This window comes from Podarcis muralis, chromosome 10, assembly GCF_964188315.1.
Source record: "Podarcis muralis chromosome 10, rPodMur119.hap1.1, whole genome shotgun sequence".
Taxonomy (NCBI): domain Eukaryota; kingdom Metazoa; phylum Chordata; class Lepidosauria; order Squamata; family Lacertidae; genus Podarcis; species Podarcis muralis.
In genome coordinates this window covers 40,738,120-40,757,022 of record NC_135664.1, presented here as the reverse complement: position 1 = coordinate 40,757,022, position 18,903 = coordinate 40,738,120, and the positions used below count along the sequence as shown (strand labels likewise).

Sequence of the window (18,903 nt, the reverse complement as noted above, 5' to 3'; positions counted from 1 at the left end):
ATTCTGTTCTAGCAAGATTGTTTCCAGAATTTCACCTTTCCAGGCTCCAAAAAATGTTCACAGACATTTTGCATGCCTTGTTTTTTTTAAAAAAAGTAAATCTGTTACATTGTCTAGTGGTTCCCAACGAACCACAACTAAATTTGAGATGATTCAGCAGGTAAACTAAAAAATGAAGTTTTGGGTTTATTTTCTCTCTTTGTGCAATTTGATATTGCTGTTTCCATCTGTGACATCCATGTTTTCTGTAAGGTGAAAAAGAAGTTTTAATTTAATAACAAAAGTAACTTAGGGATACATACTTTCCATATAGCTAACTAGTCAATAGCATCTATTCATATTTTTGAAAGGGGTATCTCACTCTAGTGGGGTAGGGACAGTACCCAGGACAGACAAATAAACTAGCTCAAATCATTTGGGGAAAGGTGCTGGCATTATCTTAGGTGAATTGCTTGTGTTTATTTTTTTAATGTTTGTAAAATAAAATACTTACTTTGAGAGACTCAGTCTGTGCTTGTAGTAAAAAGGCTGCTATGCACTGCTGAAACCGATTTCTATGCTGTATTAGAAAAGCATTTCGTAGTCCAAAAACTAAGAAAACAATTGACACATGGTAAGACATCTTCCACAGCTTTCACTCCAGACCTCTATAAGGGGCAGATATCTTGTCACCTTTGAAACAGGCCACATGAACTACTTCAAATGGAACTTGTATGCATCCATTGATTGACTTTTAGACTGCATGAAATATCAACGATACGTAAGCTTGGTTTTGGATATACAAGTAACCAGGGATAAGGGATTGAGCGTGAGCTGCAATCTTCTGGCTTTAGGGAAAATAAAACTACATGCTATGTGGTGTAACTATTTTCTAAACAACAACAATTACATAATGAGCTGCCACCTGCAAAGCTGGCACTTCTGTCCTTTTTGGGGGGGACAATTTGACATAGTTACATATCATAAAGACTCAGAAGTAAGGACATGATTTAGATGGATATTAAACCAGTGATCACAAGGGGTCTCATAAAACCACATTGATGGGAAATGCAAAAGCTAGGTCTTCACTTGGATTCTAATTTTATACAGAAACAGGAGCAAGTCTGAATCCATGGAGAGAAAAAGGAGTGAAGATAGTTCAGCTGATCAATTTAGAATAGTGGGCAAAATGAGAAGTGTTCCCAAAAAATTAAATTTCTTTTTAACATTGGTTGGTTTAGCACAGACAGTGGTGTTACATCTTTAATCCTGAAGTGAGGCAGGTCTGTCTGATCAAAACTGATTTCCTTCAGCACACTTTCTCTGATTTACCATGTAAATTCTCTTCACTACCATTGTAAGCTGTTGGACCTATATACATCCCAGAGACTGAAGAAAAATTGTGGTGGGATGACTGAAATGAATATATTTTGCTTGAGGGGTAGCAATTGGCTTATTTGTATTGTGTTCCAAATATTTTAAAAGAGAGCTACGGTATTTAAGATGGGCACAGAAAATAGCTGTGCCTACATATATGCCATGCATCTACTCAATATTTGAAGAATGTAACCAAGCCATATGTAAAACGTATTTAACATACCTGTTATGTGGAAGGATTCAATATTTCTTACTACCATTCTGTCTAATGGGATAGGCTGGTCAAGCACAGTGCAATAGCCACCACCTTCCAGCAAAGATTGCAATTCGGGAGTGAAAAAGGGGCCAACAGGTGTTAAACTCAGGTCAGAAACTACAGATTTCTGAAACAGAAAGGAAAACCAATACGTTACCTAAGCATTCTATATTTTGGATTGTAGCTGTGGCATTTCTGACATGTAGTACTTGACTTAAATTTGTGAATGGCAGCTCTTGGAACTTAAGTCAAAATTGCCACAAGATTAAAATGCTTATTTTTCTGTTCCATGGCACTAGCTTGTATCATAAACACATTTCAAGCTCTAATAATTTTTGTTAAATGTAACAAGTAGGCATTCAGTTGGACTGCTATGCTGCAGTTCTTTAAAATACAAGGAAACTATGGTGCCTCAATGTATCTGAAAGCACATGAAACCTTAGTCACATTAACACCGTACATTTAAAGCACGCCTACTTTCGGATGTCCTGCCAACCTAGCAGTTCGAAAGCACCTCAAAGTGCAAGTAGATAAACCTCCAGCGGGAAGGTAAACGGTGTTTCCGTGCGCTGCTCTGGTTCGCCAGAAGTGGCTTAGTCATGCTGGCCACATGACCTGGAAGCTGTACACCAGCTCCCTCGGCCAATAAAGCAAGATGAGCGCCACAACCCCAGAGTTATCCCCGACTGGACCTAATGGTCAGGGGTCCCTTTACCTTTACTTTCAGATGTCTGCTTTTTACATCTAAGTCAACAAGGTAATAGGAGGTGGTGGGTTAAAAGGAGCCAGGCTTGGGCCACCGGGGACTGCAGCTTCTTTAAAAAATAAGTGCATATTGCAAAGTGACTACTTGCATGAATTCAAAATATGGACCTGTACCCCTAAGGGGTTACCAAAATGTGCCCACTGTGAGGCACTGCCCCTAAGTATCATATAATTGCCAGGGTCTGTTCTTCATTTCTTTGATATGTCAGCAATTCACAACTCTTCCCTCAACATTTTTACTTTAATGATTTTAAAATATTACGTAAATGTTTACTGCACCAACAGATCAAAATGTGCATGAACACAACAGCTGTAGCTGATCTTTCTTTTCCTTTCTTCTTACCTTTTTGTGCCGGTTGGGCTTTGTAATCAACAGCAAATCATCAAACAGAAATAGGTAGACATCAACAAGTCTCATATGTTCTGAGGAATAAACGCAAAAGTAAACACTGGTTCTTATTTTTTTTTATTTTGTAACAAAACTTCACATTTTCTGCCTTAAATTTATCACTACATTTTGCTTTTGGATTTATCTTGCCTGAAAGAATTTGGAAAATTACTTGCTAGGAGATTCAAGCATAGTTTTTCTAGTTCCAGAATTCTAGGAAGTTTGTTTTAATGAATAGAACTGAACTTTCAAGTTTTGTGGCTCAAGCTCCAGGGATTAATTTTAAAGGAAGTAGGAAGCCAACAGCTGCCCCATATCACCACCTGCTTAGTATTAAAAAGTCTGGATGTGATAAATATTCAGCTTTGTAGTTTGGGTTGTTTAACATTTGCAATACATGAGCAGCCAAAGTAGTCTGGAAGAATGGCGGATCACTATTGCTTGCATAACTCACATAATATTTTAATAGTTTTTAGCAGAGCTAGGGAAGTGACTGAATCTCCCACGAGTAAAAGATTATCAAACAGATTATAGAGCAAAAATAACCAGGGATATATATTGTCAAATTATTTGTAACATTCCATAGCCTATCAGCTGTTACATTTTTATCAGTCTTAAGTATATCACCGCCTGCCAGTTCATTTCAAAAGCAGACAGCAGATTAAAAAAATAATCTGTTGTATGCTTCACTCTCAGCAATCTAGTTCAAATTTGACTGCTAATTATGAACAGAAAACTCTGAAGTTTAACATATTTCTCTTTTGGAAAAGCATATTTATTTAAAAGACTTACTTTTACACATCTTGTTTTTCCCCCTCTAGAAGAGTGGTACTGAGACATCACTCACACTGATTTTATTCTTTCTGAATATATTTTTATTCTTTGACCTTGTTGGACTGCAGCCTTATTTTGGTGTCATGAGCACTCACATTCAACAACATGGAAGCAAGGAGTGGTGTTGAACTGAATAACCCCACTAACAGCACACATCCCTTCTGTGATGTCTGTACATAGAGCACAAACCTCTGTAGCAAGGGGCCTTTGCTCATATAGTTGTTAATGCAAAGCCTTCATCAGAATCTGGAACACTGAATGATTGAGGTTCCATATTCTGGGCATGCCTTTGCATGTATAGCTCTATGCAGGGAAGCCCTCTCTCTACAGATGTTCATATTGTATGAGCAAATGTCAGGTGTAGACATGACACCAGGGGAAGGTTAGGTGATGCACCCCACTCTATGCTCCCATGTTGAACATGGAGGTTCATAACATCTTAATACAGCACTTGTCCAACTTTTATTCATATCCTCTCTTTAGGTTTGCAGAATAGTTTGAGTTAGGTATACATTTCTGTTTATTGTGTAACATAACTATGATACAGAAAGCACTCTTTACCTGCTAGGGTTAATCTCCCCTCATGAACAAGAAATCTCTTTGTTGGTGACAAGATGTTTTCATTCGGGTTTTCTCTTAATAAGTTCTTGAGACACTGGTGATGGAGAAAGAGAGATAATCATGGAACTTTTGAATAAAAAGTGGTTAACAGTGCAATTAAAATTCTGAGGAACAGAAATAATATAATGGACTATTTAATTGGATGACTGGCTACATGTGTTAGACAAATACCACCTTGGCAGCCAATCCTATACAGCAGCAGTAACTAACCTTTCTTAGTCTGGGGCACCTTGACTCATGCCCAACCCTTTGAGGGCTGCATGTCAAAATGGGCATGGCCAATGTCAAATTAATTCCTTGCCTTCTGACTGAATCCATTTATAAATGCTGTGTCATTACAAAGAACTACCTCTTTTCTTTCCCCCTTCCATTTTTGCTTCCTCCCCATTGATTTCCTCAGGAATCATTTCCAAATAAATCTATTTACATTCCCACCTTCAGCCCCCATATTATTTTATTGTCCTCCAAATTACTCACTCCATTTTCTCATCATGAAGAGCTCTCATGAAGAGCTCTCCCTCTTCTCCCTCCCTCCATATTGCTTATAACTTTTTCAGTGCTCACTTGTATGGGAGCTGGTCTACAATCTGCGTGGTCTATGTGCAGGCACCTCTCCAGAGCGTATTTAGAACATTCTAGAGCTAGTTACATATTCTGAAGTTAAGCCATGAATATTTGTCCATGTTATTTTAACAGTTTTATGCAGATTTAAGAAGACCCTGCTATGGACATATTTTTAAGATGGATGAATAAAAATTGCTTACCTCAGGAACAAAAAATCTTTTTTCTTGATCCCAAAGTGAAGGCCAAACTATAATTTCCTGTAGCTGTTTAAATTTCTGGAAGTTATCCAGCCATTTCACTTTCCCTTCCAAATCTCCTGAAAAGATACACCACGGAGCAGCAAGGTTGGCTTAATGAAAATGAAATCTCTGTCCTTCATTAATATGGGCCTTAGCATTCTCCATATGGAGAGCTGAGTGCCTTCTGTATTGATATAGTCTAGTCAATGTTGCCATCCCTGTGGATGTTAAGAGTATGAGCATCAATGTTCATGTTTCATACCAAATATGAGTTATCAGGCTTATAGTGTTCTTTGGAATGTGATGGTTTACATAATATTACTTTTGTTTGTAGCTAGTGAAGGTATTTTCATGTTTCAGTTTCTAGGGGAATAGTTTTTGCCATACAGTCTTCATGCATGCCTAAATGCTGAGCAAGAAAGGTTGGCCCAAGGTATTTTTGTTGGATGAGGCTGAGGAGCAAATGGTACTCAGGCCTTCCCCACCCAAACCCAAGTCAAGTGCAAAGCGCACAACATCAGCCAAGTTGTTTTGGCACCTGAGGCATGAAATCCCACAAGCAATTCTCTCCATCCCTGGTATAAAAATACAAGCACATACAGTGCCACATAAAACCTGCTGCCTGAGGCAGCCATACCACTCTGCCTATTGGTAGGACTGGCTCTGTGAAAACAACTCGGAACAACTTCTGAACCAACAATGCAGTTTCAGAACTTCTCCAACTCACTTATAGATTTTTCCACCTTTTCTTTAATTGTACCAATGACAGATTTCTCGGCTGCCTCTGTATTTTTCCATATATTCTTCAGGAGAAGGGGGTAGCGGGTCAGTTTGTGCAAAGGGGCAACCAGCAGTTCTGCGAGATGGAGACGTTTGCACCGCTCGTTCTGTTCACACCACTATTGAATACAGATAAATTTTGTATAAGGATTAACAAGTGTACTCTTGACAGTAAGCAGAATAATGCTTCATACTGCCAACCAGCAGTGTGACACACATTTCTTAAGTCAAATAAATTTCATGAGAACCCTACATTTTCATTGCTTTCAGAATGGCAACCCAGTTCCCAATAGCAGAGGAATAAATGCACCCCCTTCTCTCATACCTCACACTTAATGTGGTTATAATTGGGATGAATCATCCACCTAAATAAAAAAAAGGAAGGGAAATATCATGCAGATAAGTCTTTTGTGTGTACAGGCCTCAAGGTGGTGGTGGAAAAGGTTGCAGAGCACACCCACTTTACCACAGGAACTAGATTTCCACATATTTCTAGGCCCAATTCAAAGAGCTTGCACTAATGCTTAAAACCCTAAACAACATAGGCTCCAAATACCAGAAAAATCCATTCCTTCCCTACAGACACTCAGGTGTCCCCAGTTCAGGCTGACATAAGAAAATCATCCCCAATAAGTCCCCCCAATAGCATATTTTACTTTAGAATGACACATTTCTTGCTGTATAAGCCACATGAAGTGGAGGGGGGATGATAGTAGAGATGGTGATTTCTGATGAAGAAGGATGGGTATTGATGTTTATTATTAGTTCATTAAATATATACTTTAGTTCACCCTTAATCATATCGGTGAACTATGATAGCAATTGACTTTGAAAAAACTGCCGCTGTAATATCACAACTGTAAATGTTGAACAAGGATAACAGCAAAACAATTGCTTTACTTTCAAATAGATCCCAAAATCATCTCTTTTCTTCAGTTTTTCCAAGTAAAAGATAGCAGATGTATAATTCAGGCAGTACATCTGGTGACTCTGACACAGGTTCCCTTGGAAATACTGCAAGACAAAAATGTAAGTCATTGAGGGCAATATCAAAAACGAAGTTATACTCAAAATAGACTCAAGCCCATTGCAAGCCCCTGGGATCCCTTACAACTCTACAATTCTATGCTTCTATTATTTTATTGAGTCCACTTGCAGTATGACTAATGTTGCATATTCCTCTTGGCATTGTGAGGACCAAATATTCATTTATTAGATTTATACCACGCCTTTCCTCCAGAAGGAGCCTATACATTTATTGCACATAATTTTTTTTGTACTTGTCCACAACCCTCTGTGATCAGAGATATCTGAGATGGCAAATGAATCCATCCACAGTTAAGCTTTTTTCCCCAGTGTGTGCTTAAGATAGTAGCTCAATCCACACTTACCTTCATAGTAAGTTCCACTGACGTCAGTGGGATTCACTTTTGCCTAAATATACATAGCACTATGCTACAGAAAATCCCCACTGAAATAAATGAATTTTAAAATACCTTTCTCTGGACTATATATTTTTTTTTACAAAAAAAACATGGACTTTTGGAGAATTTTAACTCCATATTCTTGCTGGCTGATTCAGGTAATTCTCGGGTCTTTCCTTAGTGGTGCTGAATCTTAAAACTCATCAACCCTTCCTCATAATCAAGAATAAGATGAATTCCAGAGGCGTAGTCATGCAGCCAACAAATTCATGCTGGCATCTTAAATGTTAAAGCTATAATGTTATATCCATTTACCTGGCTGTAAAGCTGCACTCCTGTGCTCACTTACCTGAGAATAAGCCTCACTGAAATCAATGGGACTTACTCTGAGTAGACACGAGCAAGATTGCACCATGAGCACAACTAAACTTGCATAGAGCCGCACTGTAATAAATGTACTGTGATTTATGCTCTCATGGGCCAGAGCCATTGGAGGTATGAAGTGGTTATCTAAGTGGGTGTTTATATACCCTAGGTACAGAGAGAAGAGGAAAATACTTTAAAAACAAAGTCAGGCCAAGAAATAATGGTTCCCTGCCTTCTTGCCCTTGTTTCCCTCTGTCAGTCAAACTCAATTGCAGTTGGAATTGTAGTTTCATGGGGGCTACAACCTTAAGCATGTGTACACACACACACACACACACACACACACACACACACACACTACTTAACTGTGGATGGAGCATGCCATGGTCAGGGTGTAAACTCTAGGTCATTTCTGAACAAGTTAAAAAGCAGCAGTTCCAATACAGATCCCTGTTTCATTTCTCGACAGTGAAAACTGTCCATTTACACCTAGACTCTTCTTTCTGCTCTTTAACCATTTACTGATGCATCAGCTAAGCTTAACACGTTGTTACTCTTACCTTTGTGAGCACAGGGATGAAATCTATGGAAGGCATAGGCTGGACAAGGTGATCCTTTATAACACTGAAGAAACTGGTCACAAAACTGAGGCTCACCTAAGTAAGAGAATCTTATTTAAGATGTCCGTTGGATGAAAGATTCGACTGCAAGGCACTAAATGAGCTCTGAGCTTTTATAATTCAGTGGAAGAAAAATGTAAAGCATAGTGAGCACATTCATCTTCACTACTCCAAACAAATGCCCAGGGATGACTTGTTGTGTATTTGAATGCAACATTTGCTACATAGACTATAAGTGAGCCATTGTTGCTTTAAGACAAATGCACTAGAAGATATAATTCCACAGGTCTTATATGTCTAATTTTCCCAAAGGGAGTATTTAAATAGTAGGACCCACACTGCTTTGAGCTTGTTAATATAGTTTTTATTTAACTATTGTATTAAAGCCGTAGAATGAAAAGCCACAGTGCTGATACATGTTGTTTAGTGTCAATCTACAAATTAAAGTGTTTTCTCACCTGATTTAACTCCTCTAGGTTGGCAAACAGTAGCCCAGAGTCCACATCCGAGAGAAACTCCTTGCATTGCAGGTACCTTAATGTATCCATAAATATCTTCAGAAAACACATCAATGCCTAGTTAGTTATTTCTTCTCCAAATCCCTGAACCCCAGGGTTGCTACAGATTTCCTTTTCCGAAAAACATTCCTTACCCAAGTTCATTATAGCTCTAGTAAACATAACAAATGGGCTTCATTTGTCATCTTGCTGCTATACACCTGCCTCTAGCACTTAACAAACATTCATTCCTCCTTGCCCTGAAACTTGAAATCTTTCCCCACAGACCCTCCATGCGTGCGCTAAACACATAAGCAGTCACATTCTAGGAAGCATTGCAAATTCTGCTGACAAGCTGAAAAGAGCAATTTCCTTGTCTCAGTAAAATGGCCACTCAATTAATTTGAATCAAGCTATCCTGATGGCTTAGATTCTAAAGCATTAAGGCTGCAATCCTTATACATTAACCAAGGAGTAAGTCTCACTGAACTAAGTGAGCCTTACATCTAGTAAACAGGTATAGCCAAGCTATTCAAGTGACATATAATATTCTTGAGGATGAGGCATCTTCATCATAACAGGACTTTCCATGGAATACTTTGCTGGTCTCTGAAAACATTCTCTTTGAAAGACCCAACTGCTGATATGGTGAAAACAACCTTGTTCTAATTATCATTCAAAACAAGTGATTTTGTTCACTTTTGTTTTTTGTTATGAATTTTGTTATGAATTTCGGGGTAGATGGTCAGAGGCTGTATGCCTGAGTCCCCTTCTAATTCCTGGATCCAGCACAGATTCAGTTCCTGGAATAGCCAGGTTAGCTCCCTGGTGAGGTAATGACCTTCTGAGTATGGGCCATTAAGGTAACAAAGGAAGTGGCTCTGTGCCAGACAGAAAATGGGTGGGGCCCCCCTCCCTCAACATACTGGTAGTTAGAAAGACAAATTCCAGAGTTGTGTGTGCAAGCCAAAAGTGAGAAACAGCAGAAAAACAGAGCCATGCCTGATTTCTGCTGGGATTCAAAGACTAGAAGCCAAATCAATGGGGTTGAATTTACAAGAAAAGGGATTTTAACTAATCATTAGAAAGAACTTCCTGAAGGCATCAGATATTCAGCAGTAGAATAGGCAGCCTCAGAGAATAGTGGGATCTCTTTTGTTAGATTTTTTTTAAAAGCAGAAGTTGGATGGTCACCTATTGGGAATGTTGGAGCAGTGAATCTCCTGCATCAGTTGGAGGTTAGATGCCCTTCCAAGTCTGTGACCCAATTTTCTAACAAGTGATGGCTCTGTAGCTGAACGGCTCAATGCACTTTCTAATCTGTAGCCTGTTTTTAATGCTTGTCAGAATATGCTCCAGTGAGCTGCAAGACAGAGATCCGTGTATAAGTACTGCTATGAGCTAATTGCAAAAGGCTGCCTCCTGCAGGAACAAACGGTTGTGCGAAGGTACTTCCCATTTAGATTGATAGCAAGTGACATAGCGAAAACCCCACAATGGGAAAGAAATGGTTGCAAAATCCAAACCTACCGTTTTGAGAACCTGGAGGTGATCAAGAAGGTAGGTGCATTCAGTTGTGAAAAGCTCCCACAAGGCTTCTTCTTTCTTAGTATCTAACTGATCACCGCTGGCTTTTGGCTCAAGTTGATGCATAGTCATGATTTCCTGCCAAGTTTTACCCTATCAGTTGAGAGCACAAACACAAACATTTATGCACATTTCCATACAAACAGCCCTTCCGTTCAATCACTGAAGCTGTTGTTGGTGCTAAATACCCTTGTTTGAGTTGCCATTGGTTTCTGCTTCTGCTTCAGTGTTACACTGTAAAAGACTCTTAAAGTATACTTAGAAGTACTCAACAATTTACACCGAAAAGAAGTATAATCCATGTCTCCTGAGAAGTTCATACATTCATGCATACGTGTATATTTACTTCCAGATGACCAGTTTACTGAGCATTTATGCCAATTTGTTTATGGAGTGTTTATACACGTTCCCATTCACCCACCCCACATTTTTCAGTTATGTCTCTTTCCTAACTGTAAGAAGGAAGAGTTTTTATTAAAGTGGATTTGTGGTGCTGTCACAAAGGTGACAGAGGGCTTATCTGTGTTTCCGCTTCTCCTGCTGCTTTCCCCTGGGTAAAACTGTTCTTTAATGCTAAGTCAGAGCAAATGTCAAGTTGGGTTTCCCCCAGATTGCCGTTTGTTCCAATTGAACACTAAAGAGTGGGTTTTCCCTTGGAAAGGAGCGGGTCAAGCGTAAAACTGTTAAGACCTGTGCTTTCTAGGCACAGCACATGTGGAAGTGTGAATGAACCCAGAGTGCCTTTATCTACTTCAGTTGCACAAACCTAAAGTTTTGGTATGCACTTGAAATCCTCCTTCAAAATAATGACAGTCTGGAAGCACTCTGTGTGTGTGTGCGCGCGCACGCATCTGTCTATGGTCATATATAAATAAGTGGGTATAGGATTGCAGAGTTAAGGAAAACCAAACAGAAGAACAGAAGAATAAAAATGAGGACCAACACACAAATTGTATCATTATGTTATATGAAGCATTTTCGTACCTTAACACTTTGAAATTCATAATCACTACAATCTGGTATGTTGAGGGTTACTGTGGACAGACAGTTTTCCAGATCTGATATTTGTTTGTGTTTGTCTTTACTCTGTTCAAAGACAAAAAAAACAAAACAAAAAAATGCAGCAGTAAATCTGTGAAATCCATAGCCATGGGGAAGATGTTGCACATAGAGGATGTTGCAGATTCTTCCTCAAATTGTGATTTATGCAAGCAGACAGCTTTCCCCAAACTGAATTTTGAAAATGTACCAAATTTTGAATTTATTGTAACGTGATTACTAACTGCTACAGAATATAGATCCATAAATGATTAGTCTATTTTAAAATAATGGCTTAGTCAGTATTGACTATATGCACGCCACTGTTGTGAAAGATGATCATACCAATATTTGTTAGGTAGATATATTCCCCCAATATATTTATTGTTAGGTAGATAAAAGGTAAAGGTACCCCTGACTGTTAGGTCCAGTTGCAGACGACTCTGGGATTGCGCGCTCATCTCGCTCTATAGGCCGAGGGAGCTGGCGTTTGTCTGCAGACAGCTTCTGGGTCATGTGGCCAGCATGTCTAAGCCGCTTCTGGCGAACCAGAGCAGCGCATGGAAACACCATTTACCTTCCCACTGGAGTGGTACCTATTTATCTACTTGCACTTTGACGTGCTTTCGAACTGCTAGGTTGGCAGGAACAGGGACTGAGCAACGAGAGCTCACCCCGTTGCGGGGATTCGAACCGCCGACCTTCTGATCGGCAAGACCTAGGCTCTGTGGTTTAGACCACAGTGCCACCCATGTCCTTCATTGTTAGGTAGATATATTTCCTTAATTTATTGTATTCAGCAGAATTACAGATCTGGAACCTTAATTACACTGGGCATGTCCTCTCCATCCTCCATAAACATAGTGGTGCACCAATCTCTTTCTATTAAAAGTGCCAGAGTGGAAAAGTTAGAAAGAAGGCTTCTATGTCCATATAGCCTAAATTTGCTTTAAAACAGGTGGCTTCTGAGGTGCTGGCTCAGCTGTAATGTTGCACAGAACTCAAGGCCTCTGCATCTGATTCCAGGAGCTGCTGCATTCCCAAAGGTTGAAAAGGTAAGCAGTTACCTTTCTCTCTCACTCTCTTTCACAATCACTTAGAGATGTTTCCCTGTTCCTTTTTTTATAAATATCTGCATGTCCAAGCAACACCTTAAGTGTGTTTGGGTGCATGTCTGCAACTTTTTAAAATCTGCTCTCTTTACATTTTATTCAAAACAACATTCCCAAACCTGTCCTGCAATAAAGATGTGCTCTGGTTACTGCTGGTGGAGACAAACCCATATATATAGAAATAATGGGGCAGGGAGAGAAAGAGGGATTTGCAAAATACTCACAGTTCCTTTTTTAGCAAATGGCCACCAGGGCTTTTTGGATTCTAATGAACAGAAACAAGGACATTGTTAGCTATAGAAATGATAAAGCATTTCATGGTAAATTTGACTTCATGGGGAGAGGGGGGTGGGAATAAAAAACAGGGCCATCTCTTCCATTGGCATCTGTATTCACCTGAGCTGTGCAGAGATGCTGAATGGTAAAGGAATTCTGCTGCACTGTCTGATATCAGCAGGTCTCCTGGGAACATCTCGAATCCAGGCAAGCTCACCACCACTGAGCTGTGCCTCCGTTCAGCTGAGTTGTATAGACTGCAAGGCAAACACAAACATTGTGTGCTGCTACTAATACTCAGAGGCACACCTAGTGTTCCTTGTGCTCTTGGCAAGGAGCCGTATCAATGCTCCCCTCCAAAAAAACCACTTTACTGTGGTGCAAGAAGGACAGGAAGCTTCTCCCGTGTTTCATCTCACCGCAACAGTGGTGTCATGCCACCCCTCACACATACGTCATACATCCCATACTCTGATAAGTGCTTTTTGCGCCCCCCCCTGGGCCTGCACCTCTGCTGGTTTCGCCAACCCTTACGTACGCCTTTGGTCCTCCTAAGAAATGATACTCAGGTTTGAGGAGAGTCAGTCATGGTAAAAAAAAAACTGAAACTCATGAAGCTTTACTTTATCTTCCATTTAAAGACCCCCAGTATTGATAAACAACTGAATATTAAAACCACCAATTTATATTATAGAGAATTATACTCAATGAAGCTGCTGAAGCAAACTGGAGAATTGTGTCGCCTGGGTGTGCCATCTCAACTTGTGTGTGTGTGTGAAGAAGCTGGTTGATTGAAAATGTCTCCATGCGGAAATAGTGCATGATCTTTAATGTTACAATGTCCAAGAAGTGGCTTTGGCAGTTGCTTTGCCATCACAGGCTTAAAAAGTAAAATACTATGGCATGAAGAAAACAGCCTGAATGGCATGGTAAGGCAATGGATGCTGTAGTGCTAACTTAAGAACGGTTTCCACACAGCAGCCATTTCATGTGCACCATCCCAAAGAGCTGTGAGATGACGGAATGAAGATTCATTATACCCTTTTAATAGAAATGACATTCAAATACATGACCATTAGGTAGGGAAGGGAGAGGATTTTGTTTGGTTCACATTTTTAAGGAGCGACCAAAGTTGCACAGCAGAACACAATTACCCTTCAGATTTTACAATTCTACAAATTTTATGATACAGCTTAAAAATGTACCCATATGCACATTTAATTATTTATTACATTTACTTACTGCTTACTGCAAAAATGTCTAAGATTTAAGTAATATCTGAATATTAATTTTCATATAGATTTTTTTTTAAAGATAAAGACATTCACATAAGGTAGTCAATAATTTATACAAGTGAACCTGCTGTCCTTCCCTAAGATAGCCTTGTAATGTTGGCATGGCATGTAGCTAGCAAGATACATTGCACATATCACAGCTGAAGTCCAAATGACATTTATGACCTAAGAACATTCTGTTTGTGTTTGTGCAATTGTCAGTGGATTTTGTGATTTGGCTTTGCTAAGCACAGCAAGTCAAGTCAGGTCCAGAATTGACCTGAATCGTGTCAGGCCACAGTGGGGCTATAGGGTGGCCTTGTGGCCTTGATAGTCCTGTTGTCAGTTTTGCAAACTAAGTCGTCGCCAAAATCTAATATGACAAGATTATTCTGCTGACTTTTCTTGCGAGTTGTGTTCCTTAGATTTACAGATGGATGAATGTTCAAAAATTTGTAATGAAACTGAAATAAGCGTAAGGCCGCAAAAATAATATTGAACAAGAAGATGCTGTTTGGTTGACTTTCCATGAGACAGCTCTGATTTTTCTGAATTATTTTTGTTGTAATGGTGTATTAGCGTTGTAGATTTGTGAACGGTCAATAATGTTTCGGGTTTGGAAAAAGCAAATATGTGCTGTGGTCAGTCAACCTTAACAGCAAAGTGAAATCTCACACCCTCTGTTCTATGGTGTGTTCAGGTCACATAGAGAGTATCATAAATTCTAAAACTGTGGAACCTAAGTGACAGAGAAACATAGAAAGGATCCTGAGGATCATCTAGTCCAACCCCTGCAATGAAAGAATATGAAGCTGTCCCATACAGGGATCAAACCCACAACCTTGGCATTATCAGCACCACACTCTAACCAACTGAGCTATCCCCTCCAAGATTTGCTAGAAACAATGCATTCTGTTGATTGCTGGATGGATCAGATTTGATTTGTGGCCCACAGGTAGTATTCATGTGGTCTTGATGTCAACCAGGCACGTGCCTCATACCCATTGATTTCAGTGTTCTGGGCTGTGGCCTTTATGTATTTAGAAAAGCTACAAAAAATTAATAACAAACAACACAACAATAACACAACAATAAAAGAGATGTTTATGAGACTTCTCAATAAACAATAGCTGGGGCATGCCTGAGAGTCAATTTTTAGCCTATAAAGCAACTCTCATTAAGGTGTGCAAGTGGCAGAAAGTTACAGTGCCAGTTCCCTAAATTTATATAGAACAGATCTTGCTAGCTACAGTAAATATGTCACTCTTGACTCTTAATGGCTCATTAAGAGTCAACAAAAGTATAAAAACGAAAGAGGGAGTGCTTCTTTTTTGCCATTTTCTTTTAAAAGAAATACGTACCTGTTAGGTTTATGCAAATGTAATTCCTGAAAAAGAATAAAGCATTCTATGTTAGTCTTTATAAAAGGCACAAGAATGGCACTTTTAACCTTGCATGTTCTTGCTGAAGAAAGGAATTACAAAGTGAAATTTAATTCTTAATCATTTTAGCAGTGGCGTAGCGTGGGTTGTCAGCACCCGGGGCAAGGCAAGTAATTTGCGCCCCCTAACCCTCGCGCTCTCTCCGCTCCGCACCGCACCACACACCTGGCATCCCCCCCTCCACAGTGGGCGACGACCCGGCGGCTTGGATCGGATTCGCACAGCCAGCACTGCAGTGAGAGAGAGTGAGTGAGTGAGCCAAGTAGGGGCAGAGAGCTGTGAGTGTGCGCGCCCCCCCCAGATGTTGCGCCCGATGTGGCTGGCCTCCCCTGCACCCCCACCCTACGCCACTGCATTTTAGTGAAACAATTGTTTCAGAACAGAATCAAAACTCACCTGTTCCCAACCCCTAAGCAAAAAAATGAACCTGCATAATAGTGGTGATAAGTGCATCTCATTTTAGTTAGGACTGGAACTTTGGGGAAGGCGAGTTTAACCCTTCTCATTCCCCTTCAATCCCAAAGAAAGTTTCCTCCTTTCCCTCCTCCTTAAGCTCCTATTTACTTTTGAAGGGAAACTCTCATTGCGGCTGCTACTGCATTTCTGAAAAAAATATTCAGTGATACAAATAAGGAATGGGCAACTAGATGTGTGCTGGTTTGGCTATAAAGTGAGGCAGGGGGAGCTTTGTTTTCAGACCAGACAGAATATGGCGGTGGGTCAGGCATGGACAGTGGTAGATTTTGGGCTCCCAAATTTCAGTGGCGCCCTATGTGATGCTAATATTCGGCACACACAACCCACCTCTCACTCTCCTTTCCAAATCATTGCTGCAGCACTCCCTGTGGTGTCGTCGCCCGATGCAGCCAAACCGCTACCCTAAAACCACCTCTGTCATGGGCATCACCTCCCCGCTCCACCTCCTTAGTTGCACACAGTCTGCTCTTTGGAATAATTCCCCTGCTAACTTCAGGTATTGGAGGCAGTCTGGGGAGAAAAGGCTTCAGTGGAAAGCAGAGAAAAAAGGAAATAGGGCAGGAGGCAGGAGGCAGGATTCATTACCATACCCCCTACTGAGTTTAGTTTAAAAAGTACAGTGGTACCTCGGGTTTAGTACTTAATTTGTTCTGGAGGTCCATTCTTAACCTGAAACTGTTTTTAACCTGAAGCACCACTTTAGCTAATGGGGCCTCCTGCTGCCACCACGCCGCTGGAGCATGATTTCTGTTCTCATCCTGAAGCAAAGTTCTTAACCCGAGGTACTATTTCTGGGTTAGCGGAGTCTGTAATCTGAAGCGTATGTAACCCAAGGTAAAAGCAAACAAAATATGCCTCATTTTATAGCCCCCTAATGTGCAGATGTTTATCTATTATGTGCATGTTTAATCCTGCTCTCAAAGAGAGGCATCACATGTAATCTGGCCTAGCTAAATATTGATTAGACTGTCACATTCTCCTTAAATCTAATGGCTGTAGTCAACCAAGTTTTACTCAAGGTCGGCACATTGGAATTAATAGACCTAATTTAGTCATGGCCATGAAATTTCTATGGGCCTGCTCTGAGCAAAAGTTAGTTGATTACAACCCTAAGAGCGGCAATGGCTTGATTTATAGTACCAGACTTTAGTTCCGTCTGAGCAATCAGCAAAACATACCAAACCAAGGAACGAGGAAATGCGTTACTTACCTGAAGACATTCCTGAGAATTCTGTTTCCCCTTAGTCAGGGAAGAAGGGCTGATCTCCCTCGTGTTCTGCAATGTGTTATCATCAACAAAATCATCTTTAGGATGTGGTGGAACTGATAGCGTGTCAGCCAATGTGGAGTTTTCTTTCAGTGTCAGTGAATCGGTGTGCATGCCAGAGTTGGAGGTCGAGGTCAAAGAGCATTGCTGAGAATGCAGAGTACACCTCTGATAAGCAAGAAGAGTTGATTCAGTTTGTGGCACCTGGTTGTGCCCCCTTGCACTCTCAGTGCTGTTTTGTAGCGAGAAGACCTGAGAGAGTGATGGGGTACTGTTTCTTAGCCTCCTAAGAGTCGGAGAAGTAGAAATCCTTCCTGGAGCATGCCTGTTAAATTGGTAAGGTGTGAAGTCACCATCTCCATCCTCCACAGGTGGAACTTGGAGTAGATTTGGGCTGTCACTAAAGGCCCTCCTCTTGGTGATATTAGTAGGGTACAATTTGATCTCAGGGCTGGATGGGGCTGGGGTTTCGCAGGATGAAAAGACAATATTTCCCAAGTCACTCTTTCCTGCCAAATCCAAATTGTCTTGTGGTTCGGTCACCTCAAGAATATGACATTGATCCTCCAAGTAGACTGTTTCATCCACTTCAAAAGATTTGCACTCCATTTTTTTAGGAATCCTTTAATCACAGCAGAAAGATCTACAGCCATTAGAACAGAGATGAAAGGAAGGATTTCATTCTCAAAGCCAACATTTTATATTTAAAAACACCCTTGTGCTGCTACAATCCAAGGAACCCCCTTTGACAACGAAAGACTTGCATACCAACACCCTTTCCGATTGTGATTCACTGGAGGGAGGGTGTTTTTGATGCCAGGTTTTAGGGGGCAGCATAAGAGACTGGAATGGGTTCTGCTGTCAGAAGGAGAGGCTCTAAAAGCTTTCCACGAAGAAGCAGAAATCAACCAAGGCACTTTGTTCTGTGGCCGTGGATTCAATTATAAATTTATACTGGCCAATCCCTGACTTTGATGCTTAATCAGCACAGACCTGTTCATGTTGGTGAAATGTTAGGGGCAATCAGATGCACCACTGGACAGCATGGGGCTTATTTACGAGAGTAAATCAGGCTAAAGTTGTGCTGCCCATCATTTTAAAGTAGCTTGATTTCGCAGGATTTTGAATGGTTATAACACAAAACTGAAAAGCACCCAAGGGGAGTTAATTAGCAGTATTCTATAAACAGAAGCATGATACCATAACACATGAATCTGATAACGCTCCAGCTCAGTACTTACTGTTTCAACAGCAGGTGCGCAGGGATCACTGACACAGCCAGCTTCCTTGGGGGTAAACATGATCCTGCAGGAGAATATGTGTAACAGGGAAGTTGTTTAACACAATGGCTAAAGCCACGGGTAGTTTTTCTGCCTTTTTAGACTGAAGGGTGGAAATTCCTCTTTTCACTTTCCCAGCCTCCTTTCTGAATGCAGGAATAGGGAACTTGTTTTTCCTCTTTGTATGTTTCCAAGGGATTTCTTTATCTCAACAGTGTAAAGGGAAGTGGTAGCAAGCGAGTTTACAGAAGGTAACATGATCTGCCGCAACGCATAACTGATTTTCTTTGCTCTTTGGGCATGTTTGTTGAATTCTCATTTTCTTCCCAATTCTTAATTCCACCCCCCACCCCCAGCTTCTGAGTTCAACATTTTGACACATTCGCTTCACTCAGGGGAGAACAATGGATGAAAGAGGATCAAGAAACATGTCAACAGGG

At 40.5% G+C, this 18,903-nt stretch overlaps 1 protein-coding gene across 1 annotated transcript; it reads right to left on the bottom strand.

Moving 5' to 3' along the window:
- Positions 1 to 92: 92 nt before the first annotated feature.
- On the bottom strand, positions 93 to 18,903 carry PLEKHG7 (pleckstrin homology and RhoGEF domain containing G7). The gene is made up of 17 exons (XM_028747026.2): positions 18,425 to 18,903; positions 17,127 to 17,826; positions 15,359 to 15,384; positions 12,844 to 12,980; positions 12,672 to 12,712; positions 11,282 to 11,383; positions 10,241 to 10,390; positions 8,672 to 8,767; positions 8,154 to 8,249; positions 6,704 to 6,817; positions 5,751 to 5,922; positions 4,985 to 5,100; positions 4,161 to 4,254; positions 2,721 to 2,800; positions 1,580 to 1,739; positions 494 to 591; positions 93 to 245 (listed from the first exon to the last, which is right to left on the bottom strand). Exons 2-17 carry the CDS (start codon positions 17,790 to 17,792, stop codon positions 138 to 140), a joined length of 2,256 nt encoding a protein of 751 aa, XP_028602859.2. The 5' UTR covers positions 17,793 to 17,826; positions 18,425 to 18,903; the 3' UTR covers positions 93 to 137.

Excerpts from the sequence above, each read along its gene's own strand:
- PLEKHG7 (XM_028747026.2), bottom strand. The coding sequence starts at position 17,792 with ATGGAGTGCAAATCTTTTGAAGTGGATGAAACAGTCTACTTGGAGGAT. Across the intron at positions 11,384-12,671 it reads CATTTGCTAAAAAAGGAACT|AGTAAAGACAAACACAAACA; the intron begins GTGAGTATTTTG and ends GTCTTTGAACAG. Across the intron at positions 10,391-11,281 it reads ATGAATTTCAAAGTGTTAAG|GGTAAAACTTGGCAGGAAAT; the intron begins GTACGAAAATGC and ends CTCAACTGATAG.